Source organism: Juglans regia, chromosome 9 (genome assembly GCF_001411555.2).
Source record: "Juglans regia cultivar Chandler chromosome 9, Walnut 2.0, whole genome shotgun sequence".
NCBI lineage: Eukaryota > Viridiplantae > Streptophyta > Magnoliopsida > Fagales > Juglandaceae > Juglans > Juglans regia.
In genome coordinates this window covers 12,459,209-12,483,936 of record NC_049909.1, presented here as the reverse complement: position 1 = coordinate 12,483,936, position 24,728 = coordinate 12,459,209, and the positions used below count along the sequence as shown (strand labels likewise).

The window sequence follows — 24,728 nt, the reverse complement described above, 5'->3', positions numbered from 1 at the left end:
TGAAACAAAAATTATTAACTGATTCAGAACAAATTTCATTCAGGATGTTAGAATCATGCCCAAAAGAATTATAGTATTATTAAAAAAGAAATTTTAGCTATTGTATTATGTATTTCTAAATTCTAAGATGATTTGTTGAACCAAAAGTTTTTACTTAGAATAGATTGTAAATCAGTCAAGGAAGTTTTGATTAAATATGTGAAAAATCTGGCTGCTAAACAAATATTTGCTAGATGACAAACTATATTAAGTATTTTTTATTTTGATATTGAACATATTAAAGGAGAATCTAATTCTCTTCATGATTTTCTATCCTGAGAATCTAATAGGGAAAATCATGTCATTTTCAAAGTCAAAAGTAAAGTCCAAATCTTCATACACACAGCCACCATCTCCACCCTATCTTTCACATTAGACCATCTTACAATTCATTTTCACCATTAGCCTCTCCAAAATTACCAACCTATTCCATAGTTGTTTCCCCTTCTTTCCATTCTCCTTTCCAAATTATTAATCCTCAATTACTATCTCAGTCTTCTTCATCCCCTATTATCATCAAATCTCATTGGCACCCAGTCTTCCCTATCGAATCTAAAATTCAACACATGTCTGACCCCCAAAAATTATTTGATGCTTTTCTTTTACTAGACTGACATTATGTTTCGCAAAATATTAAGAAAACTCAACATTTTTATGAATTCATATTAGTAGACACCGACTTAATTATTCTCTCTAAAATTACTTATTCTCTTCAAACTCAACTTTCTCCACCCGCATTTCCAATTATTGATTTTCATAAAGTTATTATCATACAGGTTCTCATTTTGGAACAATGGAGAAAAAAATCCATATTTAACAAAAAAGTTTTCTCATCCTTATAATCCATCTTATTATGATTATTATGATTAGCAGCAAATATGGACAAAAATATTTCTAAAACAAAATAAAAATTTGTTTCATTCGTGGTTCCTTCATTTTGACAAATTATAAGAGATCAACACACTCCCAAAATGGTTTTCACTATAGTGGGAATATTATAGACTCGAACCTCTTCTCATTCCTCTTCCCCTCTAGGAGAGTCTTCGAATTTTGACTACACAAGATGACAGTCCACCAGCATTAAACCATTGTTCACCACTCATTCTTTTCTTCCTAAAAAAAAAAAAATTAAATTGGATCATATGTTATCAAACATCATCCCTATCTCAAAACCATTATGTTTCTAGCTCGCTAAGTTTCTTTCAAATGGTGGGAAAAATATAATTATGATCTTGTCTTAAAAATGTTTTCAAAAGTTACCAAAACTCCAGAAGTTCTAGAACAGAGCATATTTCAAGCGCAATTAGCATTCATTACTAACAAGAAGGATTTGAAAAAATTAGCCGAAGCAATGTCACATGTTTTAGATAATGACGATGAAGAAGAAGCACAACATCTCACCAAATTATCTCCATTACAGCAACCCACCTTATCACCTGCTCATCAGGCCTCTCCTTCTCAACAGGCTTCTCATTATTAGGGTAACCAAGCTACCTCTATTTCTCAAGATTACTCACCCTACCATCCAGTACATCTAATGGATTCCCAAGACTCGTTTGAACTTGAATTAGCAAATTATGACCCTCAGATTATGTGATTCTAGAAGATTACTACTTTCTCAATTAGTCAGTATGACAGATGGAAATTGTCAGGAATATTATCTCCCTAGAAGATTATTATTCATATCAAATTATTGTCCAGAAAAAAACAAATGACTTTGTACATACGAGTATACGTGTTTTGTACTGTGCTAGTTTGTTTTTAGTGACGGCTGATATTGTTCTTGTTTTTAGTGTCTGCTGATATTGCTAATGTATTATTAGAATCATTGTTTTGTACTATTCTAGTGTCTATATAAAGGAGTTTGCGAAGGAAGAAAGACGTTGAGAATTCCCATCTAAAGCCTCTTCCTCTCTCGCCCAAACTACTTCACTCCAGTCCTCCTCACTTTGTAAATCTTCATTCCTTCATGCTTTTTGCTTCCAACTCTTTTGAGAATTAGTCTCTTTGTAAGTATTATGTTTTTAATGAAGAAGTTTATTATGTATACATTTTCTATATTATTTACTTCCTCATGCATATGATCGGTTATACTACATGTTCTATCTGCTATCATGCATATGACTGGTTATACTACCTATTATTCTTATTAATATTATTACTATTAGTATCTATTAATATTACCTGGGATTTACGCCTTTGGTATTAGAGTCATTGGTGATTATATTGTTATATTTTATATTGCTATTGTTATATTTAATATAATATTATATTAAACAAAATATAATATATTTGTTGTTGTATTATTTTTTTAAGATTTAAAATTAAAAAGTATTTTATAATTTAATGATGCTTGAAAGAAAAAATTATAAGAATTTCTCATTTATCCACAAACATAATGTACCCACAATGGCCGTAAAGATCAGTCAATCCAGCTGAAGGTAAATAAGTTCACAATGTAGATGCAAATACTAAATTTTGGTTTGGATAGTAAGTTGTGATGAAATAAAAATTAAATAAAATATTATTAGAATATTATCTTATAATATTATTTTTATTTTAAAATTTGATAAAATTAAATTATTTATTTTATTTTATTTAATAAAATTTAATAAAATTATAATGATTATATAAAATGAATTGAGATGGTTTCACTATTCAAACCAGACCTAAAGAATCAGTATCAGATCTGAAGCATGCCTTGTGAGTATTGAATTTGTCATGGATCGATCGATCAACTGTTTTATTATTATTGTGAACGATTGACCTACTGATGTCACCTACCGGAACAAAAATTTTGTAATCCCTAGTTTTATAAAATAAAGTTGCAGAAGTATCTTAATATCGTTATTTTATAAAAATATTATTCATTTAACGTAGGGGTGCTACCCGCCCCCTACGGGGCGGGGGCACCCCTTCCCCGCACCCCGCCCCGCATGGGGCGGGGGATGGGGTTTTCACCCCCGCCCCAGTGGGCGGGGTGCGGGGCGGATTGGGAATCCGCCCCGCCTCTTTTCACTTTAAAAAAAACTCTATATTTATTTTATTTAAAATTTATTTATAAGTGTAAAAATAATTAAAAATACATTTTTAGATCCAAATTATAAATTTAAATTTTGTAAATATGACTATAATTTAAAAACAATGTAATTTTTAAATTTGTTAGTGCATATTTTGTGTAAATTGTAGTGTATTAATTTTTAAACTATATAATTTTTAAATTTGTCAATACATATTTTGTGAACAAGTCTAACAAATTGCAATATATATTTTTATATATAAAATTTGTAAAATATAAATAGATATTTATGTTTATATATATGTATATAATATATATATATAAAATGGGGACGGGGGCGGGGCGGGGGAAATGCGGGACAGGGTTGGGCCCTTCCCGTCACCCGCCCCTGCTAGGGCCACTAGATGCGGGGCGGAGCAGAAGCGGGGCGGGGTAGCGGGGGTGGACCCACCCCTAATTTAAGTGACTTGTAAGAAATTTTTAAAAAGTTGTGTCCTTATTATTCTTCAGAAACTATTGTGGAATACATACAATCTTGGGTCTAATGAACTAGGAGAATTTTTGCTTAAATTCCTAGTTGAGACTTTATTCTCAAACTCCCGGCGTAAATCAATATATAATGGACTCATTTGTTTTTACAGATAATATAAGATAAGAGTTAAAAGTTGAATAAAATATTGTTAGAATATATTTTTTTAATTTTATTTTTGTTTTGAGATTTGAAAAAGTTGAATTATTTATTTTATTTTGTGTAAAATTTTAAAAAAATTATAATAATTAAATGAAATAATATGAGAATAATTATAAAAACAAACGAGACCTGGTACTTGCCTTCGTTAAGGGGAATATATCATAACTTTCACACCTTGAATGGTGTTTTTTTTTCAAAAGAAAGAACCCACAATTCTCGTCCTTGCACGTATCTAAACTAAAGAGTCAAATGCCTCACCACGAAAAAGAAAATAAACAAGCCATCATTTTTAAATTTAATTCTTCTCAAGATAAGTAGTGCATTTCTAGATGTTTTTGAAGTACACTTTCACCCTTAAATTATTATGAGTTTTAGATTTATTAAAAAAAAAGTGACGTTACACATGTAATATAAATTATTTGATTTATATGAGAATGGTATTTGAATGCCTTTTACACCACACACCATCCATATGGTATAATTTGATTTGTAAGATTTAAATTTTAAAATTTATCTTTAAAATCAAGTTATGTCACGTGAATAGTATATGATATAAAGACCTTTAAATAGAATTATTCAATATAAATTTTCCAATCTTAATAGAAAGTGTAATGTAAAGTGCCAATTTTTAATAGTTTGAAAATAAAATATATTGCCTTAATGGTTTGAGATACAAAATGCCAAAGGTTGGATAATTTGAGAGTGTAAAGTATATAATATATATATATATATCTACTATATATATAAGTGCGAATAGAGATAAACAGTGTTTTCGTCTAATAATTGTTTTCCCATTTTGCCCCTACTTCTATTCCCAAATTTCCGTTTTGCCCCTAGTTTCTCTCGTGCGCGAGCCCCAACTCCCCTCTCCCCCATCCGTTCTTTTGTCTCCCACAGTGGGCTGCCGCACGCTGACGTGGCCGACACTGTCCCGCCCATTCTCTTCCCCTCCAGTCGGCGTCCCTCCCCTTCTAATCTCAGTCCCTCTCGTGCCGCCGTTAACCGCCACGAGGGAATCCAAGCCGCGGCCTGTCCGTTTCTTCGTCCCCTCTAGTGTGACGCCACACACCGGCGTGGCCAACACCACTCTGCCCATTCTCTTCCCCTCTGGTCGGCGTCCCTCCCATCCCAATCTCAGCCCCTTTCGTGCCGTCATTAACCGCCATGAGGAAATCCAAACCGCTACCCTTTTTCATTCCAACGCCGTCGTTGGCCACCATCTCTTCACCATACCACCATCGGCCCTCCAGCCACCTAAACCACCCAACCTCAGCTCCGATCCGCCACCGTTGAAGCCCCTCTAGCTCATTTTTTTATTTGAGTATTTTGGCCCCCAACCACCGCCCACATCGCCACTTGTGGCCAACCACCACCATCATTTGCTTCACCAACACCTCTAAACGCTTCCCTAGCCATCCCAAGTCTTATATTGTTCATATTCAAAATTTGACATTTTGAGACCCACGGCCATAGTCCAAAATACACTGTTACGTTGTTTTACCGCCACCTATTGCACTTCCTTGTTCATTCGAAAATGATATTTCATCACTGTAAGTAATTTTTCAAAGAACTTTGTGAGATTTGAATATATTTTTGCACTAACAAATTTTCTGCAGTCTGGTTGGTTGTGCCGTACTTTGAGTCCGAGGAGTATGGGGGTTGGCTACGTGCATTTATGTTGTGTTTGGTATCATGGCATTTATTACATCATTTCATGCATGCGTATGTGTTGCGAATGAAAACTGAGTTTTCATGTGAGAGATGATTTTTGGGTATATTTGAAATGAATGGATTGAAAGGAAAAAGAAAAATGAAAAGAAACTTTAAGAATGGTGGTAGAGTCCCGCCTGCAGTGCAAGCGGTAGAGATGGTGATATTGATAATACTATTAATATTGTTATTAATAACATTATTAATAAGAAATTTCATTTCCTTCGGTCTTTTATTCTGTTTAATTTTAAATTTTATAAATATTGAATTTATTTATTATATCTGTTATTATTCTTAATATATTAATATAGTGTTACTTAACAAATACGATTACATAATTATTGTGTTTTATTTCTCTAACTAATATGTTTTTTTTTTACAGATCTCTCGCCTGTCTTTATTTCGCTCTTCCTCATTCTACCTAATGTTGGTCTCTTCTATTTGGATAGTTCTTTTATTTATCCTCTATTTTCTTACATGTAATTCTTTCTGCTACAATATTATACTCTGTTCAATTTTCAATTTTATAAATGCTTGTCATGTTCATTATGTTTGTTTTCATTCTTAATTTTTTATTATAGCGTCATTCAATAAATAAAATTGTAATTTAATTATATTTTGTTTCTTGATATGTTCTTTGTCATGGATTAGCAGGTTCAGTTCTTATCTTGGTCGACAACATTTCTTTTTTTCTTTTTTTTTTTCTAATCAAGCATTTTATAGATATATATAAAGAAATACAAAAGTTCAAGGTGGATCCTTTCCACTATCAATATACAAAAAGCAACTAGGAATATTATCTATAGGTAGGCTTCCAAAAACATGATTGGTAGCTGTCCATTCCGCCACTGAGTGCGCACATCGATTTTAAGACGATGAATTTTAGTAAATCTCCAGTCTTGATGATGTCGAGAGTTTTGCAGTATGTCCCCAATGATAGTTGAGATGTTCCAAAAGGGAGTGGAATCTGGATTCTCTATAGATGTGAATACCGATTGAGCATCCCCTTCTATAATTGCTAGATTCTGGGTAGAAGCCATTTTGGATGTTAGCAGTGCTGCCAATGCTTCTGCCACTAGAGGGATAGTTGTTTGTACCTTATATATTATTATCCCCAAAATCTCTCCACTATGATTTCTTTATATTACTGAGACAACTGAGTACTTATCTCATACTGCTGCATCAAATGAGAAGTTTAGATAATTTAGAGGAGGAGGTTTCCATTCTTCTTCTTTGCTTTGTTGACTATGTTTTTCTTTCCATGCATCTTTATAGTCTTCATAGATGTGTTTCAACTGGATATTTGCTTCTTCCAGTGACAAAGATGTGTGATTGTGAACTATGTCATTTCTTTTCCTCCAAATAAAATCTAACATTATAACCGCAAATAACTGAAAATGATGCTTTTCTTCTATTAGGAGTCCCAAATCTTTTTCTGGATAGATGATCATTCTGATCCAGTCTGTAATAGAGTTAATAGGCAAGCTTGCAAGATTTAGAGGCCAACTACTCTGTTGCCACAAAATTCTGATGATGGGACAATCTATGAAAATATGCTTTAGAGTCTCTTTGTCTTGATTGCAGAGTGGACATTCTTCTGATTCTTGATGAGGAAGGAAATTACCTATTCGTGATTTAGTAGGAAGAATATTCCAAAGTAGTTTCTAGATCAGTAATTTATGTCGATCATGAATTTTTAGGCTCCACATTGGCTTAAAGAGTGATATTAAGTTGTCATGTTGATCCGAAACATGACTACTTAATGTTGCCTGATAAGCTGTCTTAACAGAGTATTTTCCATTGTGGTTTAGTATCCAAACAATTTTGTCTTGTTCCATTGATCTAGCTGAGAGGGGTATTTTTTGTATTTCTGAGATGCTTTCTTGATCAAAGAGAGTTTACATTTTTGGAACATCCCAACTCTTAGGATTATTGATCATAAGATCTGAAACAGTAATAATTGGGTAATCTAGGGTCATACCTTGTATTTGTTGTGGTTTGAAGTTATTCAGTGAAGGAACCCATGGATCTAAACAATTGTTTACTGATTCTCCACTTTGGATTTGAAAACAACGACCTTTATTTTAGGGGTGTAAACTCAAACCGGAAAACCGGACCGGACCGGACCGATTTTACCTATTTTGAACTGGTCCGGTCCGGAACCGGTTTTTAAAACGTAAAAACTGGCCGGTTCCGGTTCCAGTATTTTTTGGACCGGACCGGTTGATTAAAAAAATAAAAAATAATATTTTTATATATAAGTTTTATACAAAATATTTTTTATATATTAAATATTAATATATATAAGTTTTATATATAATGTATAATTATAAATTTTTATGTGAAATTTTATATATAACATATATATTCATATATGAAATAATTTCTTATTATAATTTATAAATTATTACATAAAATGTTAATACTAAATCACTAAAAGTTTATAACTAATACTAATATATAACTTATAACTATACCAATAGTCTAATATTAATACTATTATATAGTCTAATATATTAATAAAAGTATAAAACAGTTTTTTTTAAATCAATTTTTTTTATATAAACAAATTTTTAATGACAAATTGTAAAATTTACATTTTAAAAAGACCGGAAAACCGGACCGGACCAGACCGAAAACTGGTAAAACCGGAAGTACCGATTTAGGAGGGTAACCGGTGCGTAATCGGTTTTGAAAAATACAAAACCGGTACATACCGGTTCGGTCCTAGATTTTATCCAAAACCGGACCGGACCGGACCGGTTACACCCCTACTTTATTTAGCAAATTCTTTGTTCTGAGTATTCCCTTCCACATGCATGAATCAGTTGACTTTTGCTCTGTCTCCCAGAAAGTAGTATTCTTTAGGTATTTGGCAGTTAGAATTGAGTGCCACAAACCATTTCTTGGCTCACCTAGTTCCCATCCTGTTTTTGCTAACATTGCTTGATTCATCTTCTCCATTAATCTGATACCTAGACCACCTTCTTTTTTCGGTAAGCAGATAGACTTCCAGGATTTTAATGTCATATTATGAATTCTGTCTTTTGAGAATCCCTACCAGAAGTTTTTGAAAGTTGTATCAAGTGATCTGCAGACTGATTTTGGCAGTTGAAATGAGCTCATATGATAAGATGGAATTGAGCTTACTACAGATTTGATTAGCATAGTTCTTCCTGCTTGGGCCAGTAGTTTTGATTTCCAGCCTTCCAATTTTTTCCTCACATTGGTCAACATGTCACTGTAATTTTCTTTTCTTCTTCTGTTGAACGAGGTTGGCAAGCCCAGATATTTCAGTCTTGCCGATGCAGTTTTATAAGGTAGCCAATGAGAAATAGAAGCTTTTGCTGTTTGGCTTGTATTCCTTGTGATAAACATTGAAGATTTGCTCAGATTTATCCTTTGTTCAGACCAACTTTGATATTTTGCAAGACACTCCGAAATGCTTTATGCATTTTTTTCTGTTGCTTTTGAAAAGATTATTGTATTGTCAGCAAATAGTAAATGTGACACTGTTGGACTATTTCTGCTGATTTGTACCCCTTCTAGTTTCTGTTGAGCTTCTGCCTTTAATAAAATTCTAAATAGTGCTTCAGTGACCAATATAAAGAGAAATGGAGAAATTGGATCACCTTGCCTTATACATATTTGAGATTTGAAGAAACCTCTTGGCGAGCCATTAATGAGGATGGAAAATGACACTGTTGTTATGCACTCCTTTATCAAGTTTATCCATTTTGTATTGAAACCCAGATTCTTCATCACTACAAAGAGAAATTCCCATTCCACTTGGTCGAAAGCCTTTTCTATGTCTAGTTTGATTGCCATCAATCCTTTGTTCCCAGTTTTCCTTTTGAGATGATGAAATAGCTCATGAGTTATGATTGTATTTTCCTTGATGTTTCTACCCACGACAAATGCTGTTTGGAGAGGAGAGATAATTTTAGGGAGCAGACATTTGAGACGATTGGCTATTATTTTGGTTATAATCTTGTAGATGACATTTGTGAGACTAATGAGTCTATATTGGCTTGGAGTATTTGGACTAGATATCTTTGGGATAAGAGCAATGTTGGTATGATTGATCTGCTTTAGAAGGTGGCCACTGGTAAAGAAATTATGCATAGCTAGTATGACTTCTTTCTTAACAATAATCCAGTAGTGCTTGTAAAAGAGGGCCATCATTCCATCGGGCCCTGGAGCTTTGTTACTGGGAATCTGCTTTAGAGCTTCTAAAATTTCCTTTTCTTTTGGTATAACAGTTAGAGAATCATTCTCTATGTCCGAGATTTGCTTATCAAATAGATTATCCAGTAGATCCGAAATGATTGGATTTGAAAAGGAGTATATAAAACTGAAATGATTTATAAAAGCAGATTCTATCTCAAGAGGGTCCATAGACCAAATACCTGGTCCCAGTTTGATTGACTCTATAGCATTCCTTCTTCTTCTGATAGTTGTTGTCAAGTGATAAAATTTGGTGTTGAGATCCGTTGAAGTTAGCCAAGTGAGTCTAGATTTTTGTCTCCATAAGATTTCTTCATACTCTCTTTGCTTGTGAAGCCTATTTTGCAGAAATCTTTCTTTTTCTTGGTTGATAGGGGTCATGAGATTGCCTTGTACCTCAAGAAGTTCACTTTCAATCTGATGGATATTGTGATTGATCTGTCCAAAGTGACTTTTGTTCCAAAGTTTGAGAGCTTCTTTGGTGGACTTGATTTTCTTACATAGAATGTAAGACGGATTACCCAAATGAGGCTTACTCCATGCTTCACCTATTATTTGGTGACTCAATGGCTCGCGAGTCTAGAATTCTTCAAACTTGAAAGAGGGGGCCTGGCGAAAATTAGCCGTGGTATGCAATAAGATAGGATGATGATCCGATGCTGATGATGCTAAATGCTGTAGTGTTGCATCTGAAAAGAGAAGTCTCCATTCTTGATTTGCAATGGTACGATCTAATATTTCTCTTATAAGCGCATTACCCTGTCTGTTATTAGTCCATGTGAACTTTGGGCCCATATAACCAATGTCGATTAGTCCATTTCTGTCCATAAAAGCTTTGAGACCCTTGTTCGGGTTATAGGAAACAGGCCTCCTACTAAATTTTTCAGACTGATTAATAAGATCGTTGAAGTCCCCCATACAAACCCAAGGTCCCGGAAAAGCTTGATATAAAGAATCTAAATGGCTCCAGAAATTAGCTTTGTTGTTCCATTGGGCTGGTGCATAAACATAAGTAAGTAACCATGGCTGGTGTGAAGGATCAGAGTAGACTAAAACTGAAATTGCATTACTATTGATATGTACAGGTTCTATTTCTACACCCGGACGCCACAGAAGTAGAAGACCCCCTTTTTTACATACAGCAGGACTGTAAACAAAAAGATGGAAACTGAAACTATTACAATAGAAATGATGCGATCATCTGACACCATTGTTTCCGACAAAAAGATAACATCCGGGTTATATTTCCTAATATTAGTCCTTAAGTTTCTGATTGCTTTGGGGCGGGCTAATCCCCTGCAATTCCAAACCATTGTCTTCACTTGGCTGGTGGAGGCATTTTTAAGCTTGCATCGCTAGCTGATTTGGATTTTCCTTGGGAATGAGATGGAGGTCGACTGTAGGGAGTGAGTTTGGCATTCCCTTTTAATTTTTTCTTTTTGCCAGATGATCCTGAGTGCATTTCTAGTAAAGCTAGAGCTGTTGAAGAAACATCTGCTTGACACTCACTGGGGTCTTTTTTCTCAACTTTAAAGAGACTTTGAGATTTCCTTTTGGGAGCTTCAGGAAGTTCAGCCCACTGATGCCTTTTAGAGGGAATAATTACTGGAGGAGGATGATCTTCTGTTATGATTGCAGCAGTAATCTCTCTGGGACTAAGTTCATTATCAATGAGTGTCTTAGAAATTTTCATTCCCATTCCCATTCCCATATGCAAAGAGCTCATTTCATGTTGGGCATTTAATTCTTCCACATACTGGAAATCCATTTGAGATTGAGGTTGTTCCTCAATAATATCAAAAGCCGAATTCGAAACTAAATTCATAGAAGAATTTCCTTGGTTTTGAATTTCTGAAGAAACCGGATTCGAAACAATAACAGAATTACCTTGGTCTTGAGTTGTTGAAGGGATGCACGGCTTGAAGATTAATGGGCTATAATTGGCAGTGGGCTTAAAGGGTTGGCATGGCCTTTGTGTTTTTTTAGAAGAAGATAGAGCAGCTGCCGATTTTGCATATAATACATCTTGTGGGCCCATGAACAATGGCCTTGTTTCCATATGAGTTGACTTGGTCAAAGGAGCCTTATGAAGACCCAACTCCATTTCGTGCGCTGGCCCTTCAAAATTCAATTGGGAATTATAACTTTGCAATGCTGAAGTTAATTGTTTTCATTGACTTTTCCATAGTGTATTCTGTGTTGCCAATTCAACAGGTGAGTTAATGCTTTGAGGATCTTGCATCTGAGAATTAATTTCTTGAACTACCAACGCCTCTTTAGTCGCAGACAAGAAGGATATTTTGTTGTGTTTCGAATTTAATTTGCAGGATTCTGCAGGTGGTTCAACAGTGAAAACATTTACTTTTGTTGGTGAGAAAATTAATGGACTTTGATCACTATAGCAAAACAGTGTTTGAGAGGCTACTGGCTGCGTTCTTTTCGAGTGTTCATCCGAATTATGGAAGCTTGATGGAGATGGAAGAAATTGCCTCAACTCTGGTTTTTTTGTTGTGATTTTCTCCAGATAACCACTAGTAAATGAATTCTGCCCACCCAGAGTGATTTCATACTGTTTTTTCGTATAAATTGCTTGCTTTCCTTTTTTATAGCTGTCTGTGGATGACTCCGTAGGATTAAACTTGTCAAGATTTTCTGTTGCTTCATGTTGGCCACTTTCTATTTGGTTAAAAGCCTGAACATTATCTGGAACATTACTAAACTCAGCTCTGATCCAAGGGCAGTATGAAAGCCTTGTTGGTGGTAAACTTAGAAATCCACAGGAGATTTGGGAATGACCAAGTCTTCCACATGCATAACAGATGTCAGATAATTTTTCATACTTGAAAGTAACTCATACTTCATGGTTTCCAAGTCTTGGCATCATGAACCCTTGCAGAAAAGGTTTTGTAATATCTAGTTCCACTTTAATTCTAACATATTTTCCGAAAGCAAGTCCGTAGAAAGGGTCCACTTCCACTTTGATCAATGTTGCAAGTGCTTTCCCAATTTCAATAGCATTGTCAAGAGTAATATGGTCTAGAGGTAAACCATAGATTTGCACATTGTAAATAGCATGATTTAAACTGATTTCATGGAGTGTTGCACCTAGTGGCCAAGGCTTCAGAATAAGCAAATGCCCTTTAAAATTCCAAGGAGCTTGATTAAGGACTCTAATCTTATCTTGAATGGATCTAAAGGTGAATATAAATTTGTTTATATGCATATCCTCAATGATAAAATTTTTGATGAAGTTCCATGAGGCCTTGATACAAGAATAGATTGCATATTTGTTTAGAGGTCTACTTGCAACTAACCTTCCTATCAGGATTTTGTTTGAGTTGGCTTTTGCTGTTTCTGGAGCAGGTTGAAGATTCAGGTCACTCCATGACAGTGCTTCCGTTTGTGAGATTAGTGATTTCATGTCCATCAAAAAAAGTAGGCGATAGTATAGATGGTTGAAGAAGTAGATGGTTGAAAGGCTGGATGAACTTGGATGATATAGTGTATGATTAGAGATTACTGATGAGTAGAAGGAAAAGAAAAGGTTTAAGCTAAGCAGCAATAAGTGCAGAAGAACTTTTTCACTTCCTAGATAAAGAAGCTCTGACTTCTCTCTAGCCAGTATTTTTTGGTCGACAACATTTCACTACTTGTTCATCTGTGCTATTTTTACTGTTCATTTATTTCTCCTCTACTTTCCGTTATTTTTTATCGCTTTTACTTGAAGTATATTTTTTATTTTATGTTTTTGTAATATTTATTTTGTTTATTCATATGGCACATTTAGATTAGTTAATTTAATGTCCCGTTTAGAGACTTTTTTTTTTAAATAAATCTTTCCTTTTCTTGCTTTAAATATAAATATTTACTATATCATCTATGTTTATATTCTTGTATGCATGCATGTATATCTGTATGTTTGATACATTGTTATGCAATTCTTATATTATATTGTTAAATTCGTACAACATCAATAATTTACCATAAAAAAGGAGATTTGGTGAAACGATATTGTTAACATAAAAAATTATAATTAAGTTTTTCAAATATCATCATTATTAACTCTTATGTAAATTTTCCTATAAAAAACATTTTAAAAATTTAAATGAAAAAACCTCAAAGAGAAATTGATATATTGTTCAATTGAAGGAAGAAAAAGAAGACATTTAGCAGAAGAAGTCACTTAATATGTTTGATGTAAGGTTATTTAATATAATTTAATAATAAAGAAATTATTTTAGACATCTCATGTCAATTAATAAATATCAATTAATATATTAGTAATAACAATGTTGATGTTCTTATTAGTAAAATCCCTTATAATTAAACAAATTTAATAATTTTATTAATATGATTATAAATTTATGCCAAAACAAACTGAATGTGCTATTTGTTAATACCGTTCGTGAGACAGCAAATTGAATGTTTTAAATATCTCATTTAAAACTTGTCACTTTTGTAATATATACTTTAAAAATATATGTATATAATTGTGACTTAGTTCTTGTAAGTCGTTGTATTATAATTATAAACATTATGCAGATCATATGTATAATGTGTTCTAAACAAAAAAAAAAAATTCTTAAAATATATACAAAATTATGTCTGTTTATAGTTAAAAATTTGAAACATGACAAAATTGGTCAACTGGGCAACGTGCAGCACGTTGCCCATACTAGTGTGTGTATATATATATATATATATATATATATATATATATATATATATTTTTCCCTTCATGTGGTCCCCATTGCTCACTGTGCTCAAGAGTGTTCGCCGGATCCGAACAAGTCCAAAATTTTACTTCCGACCTAGTTTGGGTATTCAAGTATTTTTCAGTATTCTCATAATATCTCACTACTATTTATTATTTTATTATTATTTTTTACTTACTTTTCATTATTATTCACTACTATTCAATATGTTATTATTATTTTTTCATTATTATTTACAAAATACCCTACTACTCAAACGCAACCTATCAATCTGCCAAATTTCCGACTCGAATATCGCTCCGGAAAAAATCAGCATTTCCTAAAAACAAAAAACTCCTAAGAAAATAGCTGCTAAACCAAACTCGATTGAAAAAACTAAACAAACTACAACTTAAACGTACCGATACCTCGATAAAAAGGAAATACCTCAGATAGTATTCTATACATTCATCCTTTCAAATTCATTTCTTTAATAATAAGTTTGCTACATAAGACAAGGGAGGATTAGAATGTAGAAGAACAATAGAGATGCTCTTTACACTCGACGAAAAATACACAGATTTTTAAACTTTGCATTGCAAAATACGAGTAAAACAGTTTTTCAAACCTTCAACTTGACATATGGATGCATCTTACGGATGCAATTCTTCCAATTGTCCAAAGTCAAGCCCACAGCTCATTTCTCATAGAGCATCAATTCGTCTTCTAATATTGAAAGAGAAAATGGAGCAATAGCCACATTAAATGGCTCCGAGCCTACACTGTCGATGTGTTTCATCTCAAAATCACCTTCCTGCATTTATTATATAAAGCCAAAGAAATTTAGATAAGATAATCAAGCATTCTCAAAAAAGTAAAAACAACTAGCTTAGCATGAATGTTAATGTGTTAGTTACATAAGTTTAAAGGACTTTTCTTTTTCAATCTAAAATACATTTCTTGTTGATGTTGCTTACAACATTTATGCACCAGAGCTCTTTAACAAAGGCAGAAATGCTCATATCAGAGGAAAAATACAGGAAAACCATGAGCAAACCACATCCCCCACGAGCATTCTAGTAATGCAGTGTGAATGCAAGTCATAGAATCCAAACTCCATGATGCGTAAGGAAAAATCTTGGGTTCTTCTGCTTTAAATAATAGAAAATTAAAGTTGGTGGAAAGTTTTCAGAACTCCAATTATGGGAGCAATGAATATGAAGCTTTTAGTAGTTCATTTCTGGAAGTTCAATTACGCTTTACATTGCAGATTCATACACAGAATTCTTACACCATCCATTCACCAATAACTACATCATAATGGTGCAAACCTCTATGATTTTTTCAAGGAACTGACAACATTTCTTCCCCTGATTTTTTAAATTAAGAACACATCAATGGATCCAACTTCATAACTTTCGATGGAAAACATAAAGGAATAAAGCAAAACCATCACATCTTACCATTCTGCCATTGGGAGTGCTTAAGGGGCATGCGGATGAGTATTCAAAACCTGTCTGAGGAAGTATAACAGGCTGTTCACCAATAACTCCAATTCCCCTGCATGAAGGGATAATGATCATAATGTATTTATTTTTTTCAAGCATACAACTCAAGAAGGTTTAATACAGACATTATATAAGTAAATAAAATATCTAGGATGACTTTAGAAATCATAGATAGTAAAGATTAGAATAATCTACCCACCAGAAATTCTCAACTTTGCCATTGCCATCAGTAATAATCCAATGTCTTCGGAGAAGTTGAACCGGGCGATCTGAATTATTAGTAATTCTTATTCTATATGCAAAGAAGAAGAGCCCCTTCGAAGGTTGACTGCGGCCCTCTATGTAAACACTTCGGACTTCAACCCTGATTCCCTGGGAAAAAAATTATTTTAAACTTACCACTAATCGTAATCTTTTTTTCACTTTTGTTATATACAGCCCATACTTAACCAATCAGAACAATGATTTAGGAATATTTCAATGTTTAAACGGCATACCCTATTCCTTTTCTGTTCCACTAACATTCAGAGGCACACACCTGGCCTTACAAAACCAAAATGGAGGGGCTTGACATTTTTAAATGGTTTTAAGAAAGTTAAAACAATCTAAATAGACCGAAGAATACCAAACAAAAACCACAACCATCTTTGTTTCGTCCTAAAACTCTATATAGAAAACGTTTCAATATTGTTCATAGGGAAATGGTTTCCTGGTCAACAGCAAATTTGGCATTGTAGGCCATTTTCCAGAGCTTGTTTCAACCCCCCAGTGAACCACAACAGCACCCACTCCTATGGAGGAAACCAGATGCCCCCTTACCCCTGATGCCACCCTCTCTACCTATTGCCTACCATCCCCCGGGTGCCTCACCCCCACTACATCCCAGAATTCCCCATCGCCCTCACCTTGACACACTAGTAACCCTATTCCGGCGACTGCTTTAGAAATCCCCTTACCACGTGGCTGCTCCTTTGCACAACCACCACCCCCAACAACTCCATGTTGTATTTCTTCAGACTTGAACAGGCATCAACAGCAATCTGGGATATAGGGGTGATAGAACAGGGGTCTTGGGCTGATGGGTGTTCATAAAGTACAAATGATTTTGATACCAGCCAAACACCACATAATATTTTCAATATTTTTTCAGATCTCCACAAATGATGCTAAACTCCTGGTTTTACCAAAACTATTTTTCCCTTTTCCTTATTTTACATTGAAGCAAATGCAATTAACAAAACTTTTTGATTGGCACCGGGTGTCCGGAAGCTGCGTCCCGACTAATCCCGGGAGTGCACAGGCCCTCAGCAAAGAGTTTTCCGGAAGTGTACCTCGGGTAATTCAAGAGAAAAATATCTTCAGTCCGATGGCCCCTAAAAATTATTTGCACCCAAGGGGATATGAACCTTAGACCTGGGGGAGCATACCCCCAAACCCAAAGCCTTTACCACTTGAGCCAACCCCTAGGGGTTCATTTAACAAAACTTGACATGAATAGAGCTACAAATATGAAAATTTTAACTTACAAAACTTCGACTCAAAAATTAAAGATCAAGTTCTTGACATACAAAGGTTGTTGCATCACTGGAACATGTTAGGAGAGAGTGTGGTGCGATTTCCTTCAACTCATCACGATATTTGGCTGCATCCTGACAAAAAAGAAGTTACCCAAAAACAAAATCATTGGAATATCAGTACATGGAATTGCTTAAGATGAATGTGCATCATACTTACAAAGAAATGGTAAGAATTGAAAGCTTATAACCAAAGATCATTATGGTAGACTTTTTGACATATTCAGTGAAGGACCAAACTGAGTTAGGATAGTAACTATGGGATTGGCATTAAGTTATCAACAGCAGCAGTTCTTATCATTCTAAACATAAAGCATAAGCAAGCATTATTTAAAAGATGAATAATATTATGTTACATCACCACTCATTCCAAAACCCTATGCTGATTGAAAGAGATGAATTTGAATCTTTAATTAATATTCTAATAAGGACATATTCCTTACAAGTCTCGAAGATCATATCAATGCTTGAGACTAAAACACTGTTCATTGGAATGTTAGAACATAACAATTGTATGAGAACATATTATGTTACATGCCTAACTAATAACCAATCAAACGTGTAACGCAGTTGGGTAATTCAAGAAGCGTTGGGTCTCATTTGGCGGAACATTTCAAGGGTTTCTAGAGCTCCCAATTTCAAACATGAATATATAGAATAGTTTTTTTTTTTTTTTTTTTATAAGTAAAATAAGTATTATTAACAAGAATGGGCAACAACTGCCAATTACAAAGTAGTATGCCCTATCTACGAAGGCACATTAGCAACTAAGAAATCATGAAGATCCATGCCATTAAAGTCCACAGCAATGGCCCAAGTACATAGAGTCCTAAAAAAGAAAACTTTTAGCTCCACCATAGATCTCTCCTTGTCTTCAAACGTCCTCTCATTTCGCTCCTGCCACAAGCATCACATAATACAAATAGGAATCATCTTCCAAATCACTTTGATCTGATGCACACCTCGGATAAAGGTCCAACACGCCAATATATCCACCACGGATTCCGGCATAACCCATGCTAAATCCATCATTTTAAACACCTCATTCTAGAGAGTCCTGGCTACCTCACAATGCAAAAGTAGATGGTTCACCAACTCACCCCCTCCTTTACACATACAATACCAGTCTGCAATGATTATTCTCATCTTTCTCATATTATCTGTAGTAAGGATCTTGCCTAATGACGCTGTCCACACGAAGAAAGAAGCTTTGGGAGGAGCCTTGTGTCGCCAGAGCCTTTTCCAGGGAAACTGTATCTCCGGCACTTGTGTAAGGACCTCATAAAAGGAGCGGACAGTGAAAACCCCCCTCCCTGCAGGAATCCACCACAAACCATCTTCATGCTGAATATTTGGACGACAAGAATACAGGAGACTATAAAAATCTGCAAAAATCTCCATCTCTCAATCCTGTGCCGCCTGGTTGAAGTTAATATTCCAATGAATACCCCCTTCAGAGATTCCCATAACCTCCGCCACTGTGGCATCTTTGGCGCTTGCCATAAGGAAAAATATAGGAAACAAATCTTGGAGGGCACTGTCGCCACACAAAACATCCTTCCAAAATTTGATTCAGGCACCTATACCCAATTGAAACCTAGTGTGCCGCTGAAAAACCTCCCACCCTTTTCTAATATGCTTCCATAGCCCCATTCCATGGGTCCCTCTAACTTCTCTAGTACACCCTCCCCTAAACCACCATATTTATTTTCGATCACAGTTTTCCAAAGGGTTTCTGGTTCCTTGATATATCGCCATAGCCATTTGCCAAGTAACGCCCGATCAAACAACCGTAAGTTTCTAATGCCCAAACCGCCATTAGAGATAGGACGACACACCTTCTCCCACTTGACAAGATGAAATTTAAACTCTTCTCCTAATCCATCCCATAGAAAGTCTCTTTGTAGCTTCTCGAGACGACCCACCACATCTGCCAGTATAGGGAATAAGGATAAGAAATACGTGGGTAGATTAAAAAGTGTACTTTTAATCAAAGTAATCCGACCCCCTTTCAACAAGTACATTCTTTTCCACCCTACCAGTCTCCTTTCCATTTTTTCAATCACTATATCCCAGATCGAGCGTGCCCTCGAAGCTATACCCAATGGTAGTCCCAAGTAAGTCATAGGAAGAGACGCTATCTTGCATCCCAACATGTCAGTCAACTCCCTAATATTCTGAACCTCTCCAATCGGCACCAACTCGGATTTATCATAATTCACTTTTAGACCAAACACTACTTCAAAACAAAGCAAACATGCATTCACAACCAGCACCTGGTCTTGATCAGCTTTGCACATAATAAGTGTATCATCTGCGAACAGCAAATGAGAGATAGTGGTAATACCCCTGCTCGGAGAACCAACTTGGAAACCATTAATAAACCCATTATCCAACAAAACCGAGATCATCCTACTTATTGCCTCCATAACAATAACAAAAAGTAGGGAAGATAACAGATCTCATTGTCTCAAACCACGAGAACTCTGAAAGAAACCCTCTGGGCTGCCATTGATCAACACAGAGAAACATACTGTAGATATACAACAGCTAATCCAAGACCTCCACCTTTCACCAAAACCACACCTACCCAACTTACACATAATTTCTGAGTTGTCAGCCTTCAATCTATTATCTAAGCATTCATTGGCAATTAGAACTGCATCAAGGATCTGTCTACCCTTAAAAAAAGCATTTTGAGGCTTAGTTTCAATCTTACCCAACACCTCCCTTAAGCGATTAGCAAGCACTTTTGAGATAATCTTGTATACTCCATTCACTAAGCTAATAGGTCGAAAATCTGTGATCTCAATAGCCCCGGCCTTTTTAGGTATTAAGGCAAGAAAAGCAGAGTTAAGACTTTTCTCAAATTTCCCAAACGAGAACAACTCCTGAAACACATTCAAAAGATCTTCTCTAATCACCTCCCAGCATTATTGAAAGATGCTCATAGAGAAACCATCAGGTCTGGGAGCCTTGTCTTTTACCATTTTCCTTACTACATCAAACATCTCTTCCTCCTCGAAAGCCCTCTCCATCCTGGCAACATCCCCTGGTTTGATAATGTTAAACACCAACCCATCAAGAGTAGGCCTCCACTCCACCTGCTTAGTAAGGATTTTCTCAAAGAAATCAACCACATGATCTTTGATAGCCTCTTCTTCTCTTGACTTCTGACGCCAAGACATTTCCTCTTGCAAGATTATCCTCTCAAGATCTGCAACAAGCAAAGTTTTCTGTGCTTGCTCTTCCTCAGTAAGTGTTCTCTCCACTTGTAGTCTTTCTAACACCTATATTTCCATCCACTTGGTATTTTTGTTTTCCTCAACATTGCCAAAAGACTGTATATTCTATTCTTTTAGGTCTCTTTTTAAAGCTTTCAACTTATTTGCAAAAATAAAGTTAGGTGTACCCTTGAACTAATACGAAATCCACCATTGTTTGACCCTCTCTACAAAACCTTCTGATTTCAATCACACATTCTCGAACTTAAAATACTGTCTACCACTCTGAATGCTTCCACAATCAAGTAAGATAGGCCAATTATCCGAAACTAAACGAGTCCATGTATGATTATTAGACCACATGGAAGGGCCCCCTGCTAGTGGTAGATCTATCAAGTTCAAGTCAAAGATACACTTTGAGAACTCCAAACTTGCCAGCCTCACTCTTCTATTTCCAAAACTTTCACTTTGGAATCGAGCAACATTGTAGTCACCCCCAATACACCAAGGAAGCTCCCACCAACAATGAACTCCTACTAGCTCATCTCACAATAATCTTCTATCCACGTCTAAATTGGGCCCATAAATACCTGCAAATGCCCACAAGTTTCTCCACCACCTGCCTATCCCACATCACTACAACTCCTCCCAATGCCCCTGAGGCAGGCAGGTACACCCAATCTACATAATTACTGCTCCATATACTCCTCACAATCTTCCTATTGATTAACTTTAGCTTCGTCTCTTGTAAACAAACGATGGCCGCTTTCCACTCACGAAACAAGTGTAGGATCCGAAGACTCTACCTCGTTAAGACCACGGACATTCCAAGACACGATCTTTGGCTTCATTTATGAATAGCAGGCCCCTTCCCTTTTACCCTACTCCTACTGGAAATTCATTGACCACATCAACCTTTTAAGCTCCCGATTCTTTTTCAAGTCCCCCTTCCTTTTTTGTTGATACCCAGCTTCCATAGCAGTTAACAAAACAATGAACTGCTCTTCATACCCCTCACAATTAATCCCCACAAAATGTTGGATCTCTTTCACCTTATGTATTACCCAATCTGAAGCTTGATCTAGAAAATAGTAGTTCAATGAGATAGGATTTCCCATGTTGTTACTCTAAAAATCTTTCCCCACAGAGAACTCCTCCAAACCCATCTGTTCGCACGCCTCAGGGAGGAATAGTTCATCCTCCACAGAGTGCATGAGGTCATCGGACTCCTCATCCCCTTCCTCCAACTCAAAACCCTCAAAGGGGTTGACAGACAGTGCCGCCAGAGCCAAGCCCAGGCCACCCACAGTTGTCGGCGAAATCTGGGACTCCTTCGGCGAAGAATCATGCGATTTGAACTCCACCAATGCCTTTTGCGCACAATACACTGGTGATGCCTCATCGGCGACCTCCTCTACCTCCGTCGGCAGTGTCTGTGCTACCACCGCTGTCGGTAGGCTCTCCGGCACGAAGCCAAGGCTGGTCAACTTGTCTATAGACCCTAGGTTAGGGTTCACGCCGCTGGGCTGGATCTCCACTAGGCTGAGAAACAGACCCATGCCCACGAGATTGGGCCCCGGGTTGAGACGGCCCAGCCCCTTCTGAATAGAATGAGCCCCTCTGAGTCTTAGGCCGATCAGGCCCACTAAACTTACGCCAAACGGCCTGTCCCTTTTCCTTTTTATTTTGTTGGGCCTCTTTCTTACTAGGCCCAGCCCCCATATACTTATTTGAACCACCCGCTCCATCAACCCATCCTTTTTTCCTTTTTAAAACTCTCATATCTTCACTTTCCTTAAATAGCCCAACAAACTCCACGATCTCAACCATACTTCTCTGCAGAAACCGCAGCTGGCCTTGCATCTCCATCAGTAGTCTTTGTACCTCCCACGCCTCCTGACACGCCACGGATTTCCTGCCATGGGGATGGTTCGACGCAGCATACAGGTTCGAAATTGCCTATCGACGCCACCTCCCTTGTCCCTTGTCAGAAATTGTCACACCTCCATCCCGTTTCCTCACTGCGTTTGGCAACGACGACGAGAGAGCCTCCTTATACAACCGTGACTGGTGTCTCACCGCCCCCTTCCCGTGACTTGACTGACCCCACTAATCAAAACCCCCGCGTTCGTGAACTCCTTACCTCTTTCTAACAGTACCTCCCACAATTTCCTCCAACCCCAACCTTTCTCTCCTTCTAGAATGCACAGGACATTCCTCCTCCCCCCTGGTTATACTCAGAGACTTCAAGGTATCTCCCTCTACGATTTGTGCACCGTTGCGCTGTAAGACTACAGTAACCTTCTCTAGTTGCCAAATACACCTCCTTGTTCCCCCCTCTTAAGCATTCCTCTAACACCTTCCCAAGCCACTGAGTTGAAGATGAGCCCAGTGACACTGCATGTTCCAACTTCCAGCTTCTCTCAGTGACTCGCAAAAATCCACCACCCACTTTTGACAGAATAAAACACTTAGATTCAATCACCACCTCTATGGGATAACCCATCTTGATCACCATAATACTTAAGAAGTAGTTAACGCATCAAACATTAACAAGGAGAAACTTTCATATATTGAATAGTTACAAGCATCAGGGTCTTTCTTATCAATCTTCATCACTTAAATAAAGACTAAAATAATCTTATAACTATGTTATTCATATAGTTATCTTAAAGAATCAACCCATCAATAATAATTTAAATACATAAAGATAAATCTTCTACATTTTTTAATTTGGATTTCCATGCCACTTTATTCTTATTGCATGAAGCCAGTGAAAGCAGTGCATCCCGTGTGAGCATGTTCTCTTGTCTCAGTTACATCTTGACAACACCTCATGCCCCATTTTGAATTCTTTCTACTACCCTTAGTAAACTCTCCACATAACATTAAATAAACAAAATTGGGTAGAACATACACATGGTTAAACTTACACAAGCCATGTGGGACACTTAGATCGTGACATACCATCAACACTCTGCAGCCAACATCCATGGCGGCTCTCTCTCAACATTGACCCAATGAACTAAGCCAAATGCCAATATAAACCAAATGCCCACATTAACTACAATAATCCTAAGATTCTGATTTATAAGTGCATTCAGATTACAGAATAAGACTAAGAAATTTAAAAGGTTCAGATATCAATCCGAAAGAGAAACGAAAAATCTGAATACCTCAAACCTCTCATCAGCAACTGCCTCCTTCATCAATCTACGCAGACGCAAAGCCGGCTCTTCTTCCTCGAATAGTCTCAACGAATCACGTATCCTTGCAGCTTCTTTGTAATCCTGCAAATCAAAACAAACATATAAAGGGGAATTATTAGTAACATTCAACCGCAACGACCACATTAGAAAGCCTAAAACGGTAATAGGTGCCTCGTTGCTGAGACAACGGACAAAATCCATATCATTTGCTAAGAATGCCAATATTCGATTGATTTGGTTGTTCAAATTTTCTGAGATGTGGTAGAGAGTAACCTCAGATTTGGCGGCAACCTCCATTTGTTGCTTTAAGAGAGCGTACGTTTGGCTCTGAGACAAGAACGAACTCGGACTCGAACTGGAACTGGAACTCTGACCCGCTCCGCCACCGCCATCACTATTCCTCTGAGAAGCACACGCTACAATCCTACAATTCCGAGCAAAATATCTGCAATTCAACCATCGCCTCCTTGTGGAGGCCTCGAGTTCCGTTAGTCCAGAGCTTCCTCGGCCCCGCAACCATTCCTTCCTCATCCCCGTATTCAAATCCGTGGAAACCTTAATGCTTAACGACTGCATTTTCCTCGACTAATAATAATAATGAAATTCTCTCGTCGCTTTCCTTAATCAGCGCATGAAAATCTCCCCGAGAATTTTGCCATCTATCGATCAAGGATTCAAGCTTCGATACTGCCGGAGAATACTTCGCGTTCTGGCTTCAGCTCTGTAGCCTCTGTACACGTACGTCCTTCGTATGAATATAAGATACCGGAGTCACTGCTTCAAAATCTATAGTGGGAACTGGAAAGTCACGGTTTAAGTAGATTCTAATATCC

At 36.5% G+C, this 24,728-nt stretch overlaps 1 protein-coding gene across 1 annotated transcript; it reads right to left on the bottom strand.

Moving 5' to 3' along the window:
* Positions 1 to 14,783: 14,783 nt before the first annotated feature.
* LOC109021151 lies at positions 14,784 to 24,728 on the bottom strand. Its single transcript, XM_019003714.2, has 6 exons — positions 24,169 to 24,728; positions 23,863 to 23,976; positions 17,457 to 17,537; positions 16,088 to 16,260; positions 15,844 to 15,940; positions 14,784 to 15,194 (listed from the first exon to the last, which is right to left on the bottom strand). The coding sequence occupies exons 1-6, from the start codon at positions 24,469 to 24,471 to the stop codon at positions 15,078 to 15,080; spliced, it is 885 nt and encodes a 294-aa protein (XP_018859259.2). The 5' UTR covers positions 24,472 to 24,728; the 3' UTR covers positions 14,784 to 15,077.

Excerpts from the sequence above, each read along its gene's own strand:
- LOC109021151 (XM_019003714.2), bottom strand. The coding sequence starts at position 24,471 with ATGCAGTCGTTAAGCATTAAGGTTTCCACGGATTTGAATACGGGGATG. Across the intron at positions 16,261-17,456 it reads CCAGTGATGCAACAACCTTT|GGAATCAGGGTTGAAGTCCG; the intron begins GTATGTCAAGAA and ends TTTTTTTCCCAG. Across the intron at positions 15,195-15,843 it reads GCACTCCCAATGGCAGAATG|GAAGGTGATTTTGAGATGAA; the intron begins GTAAGATGTGAT and ends TAATAAATGCAG.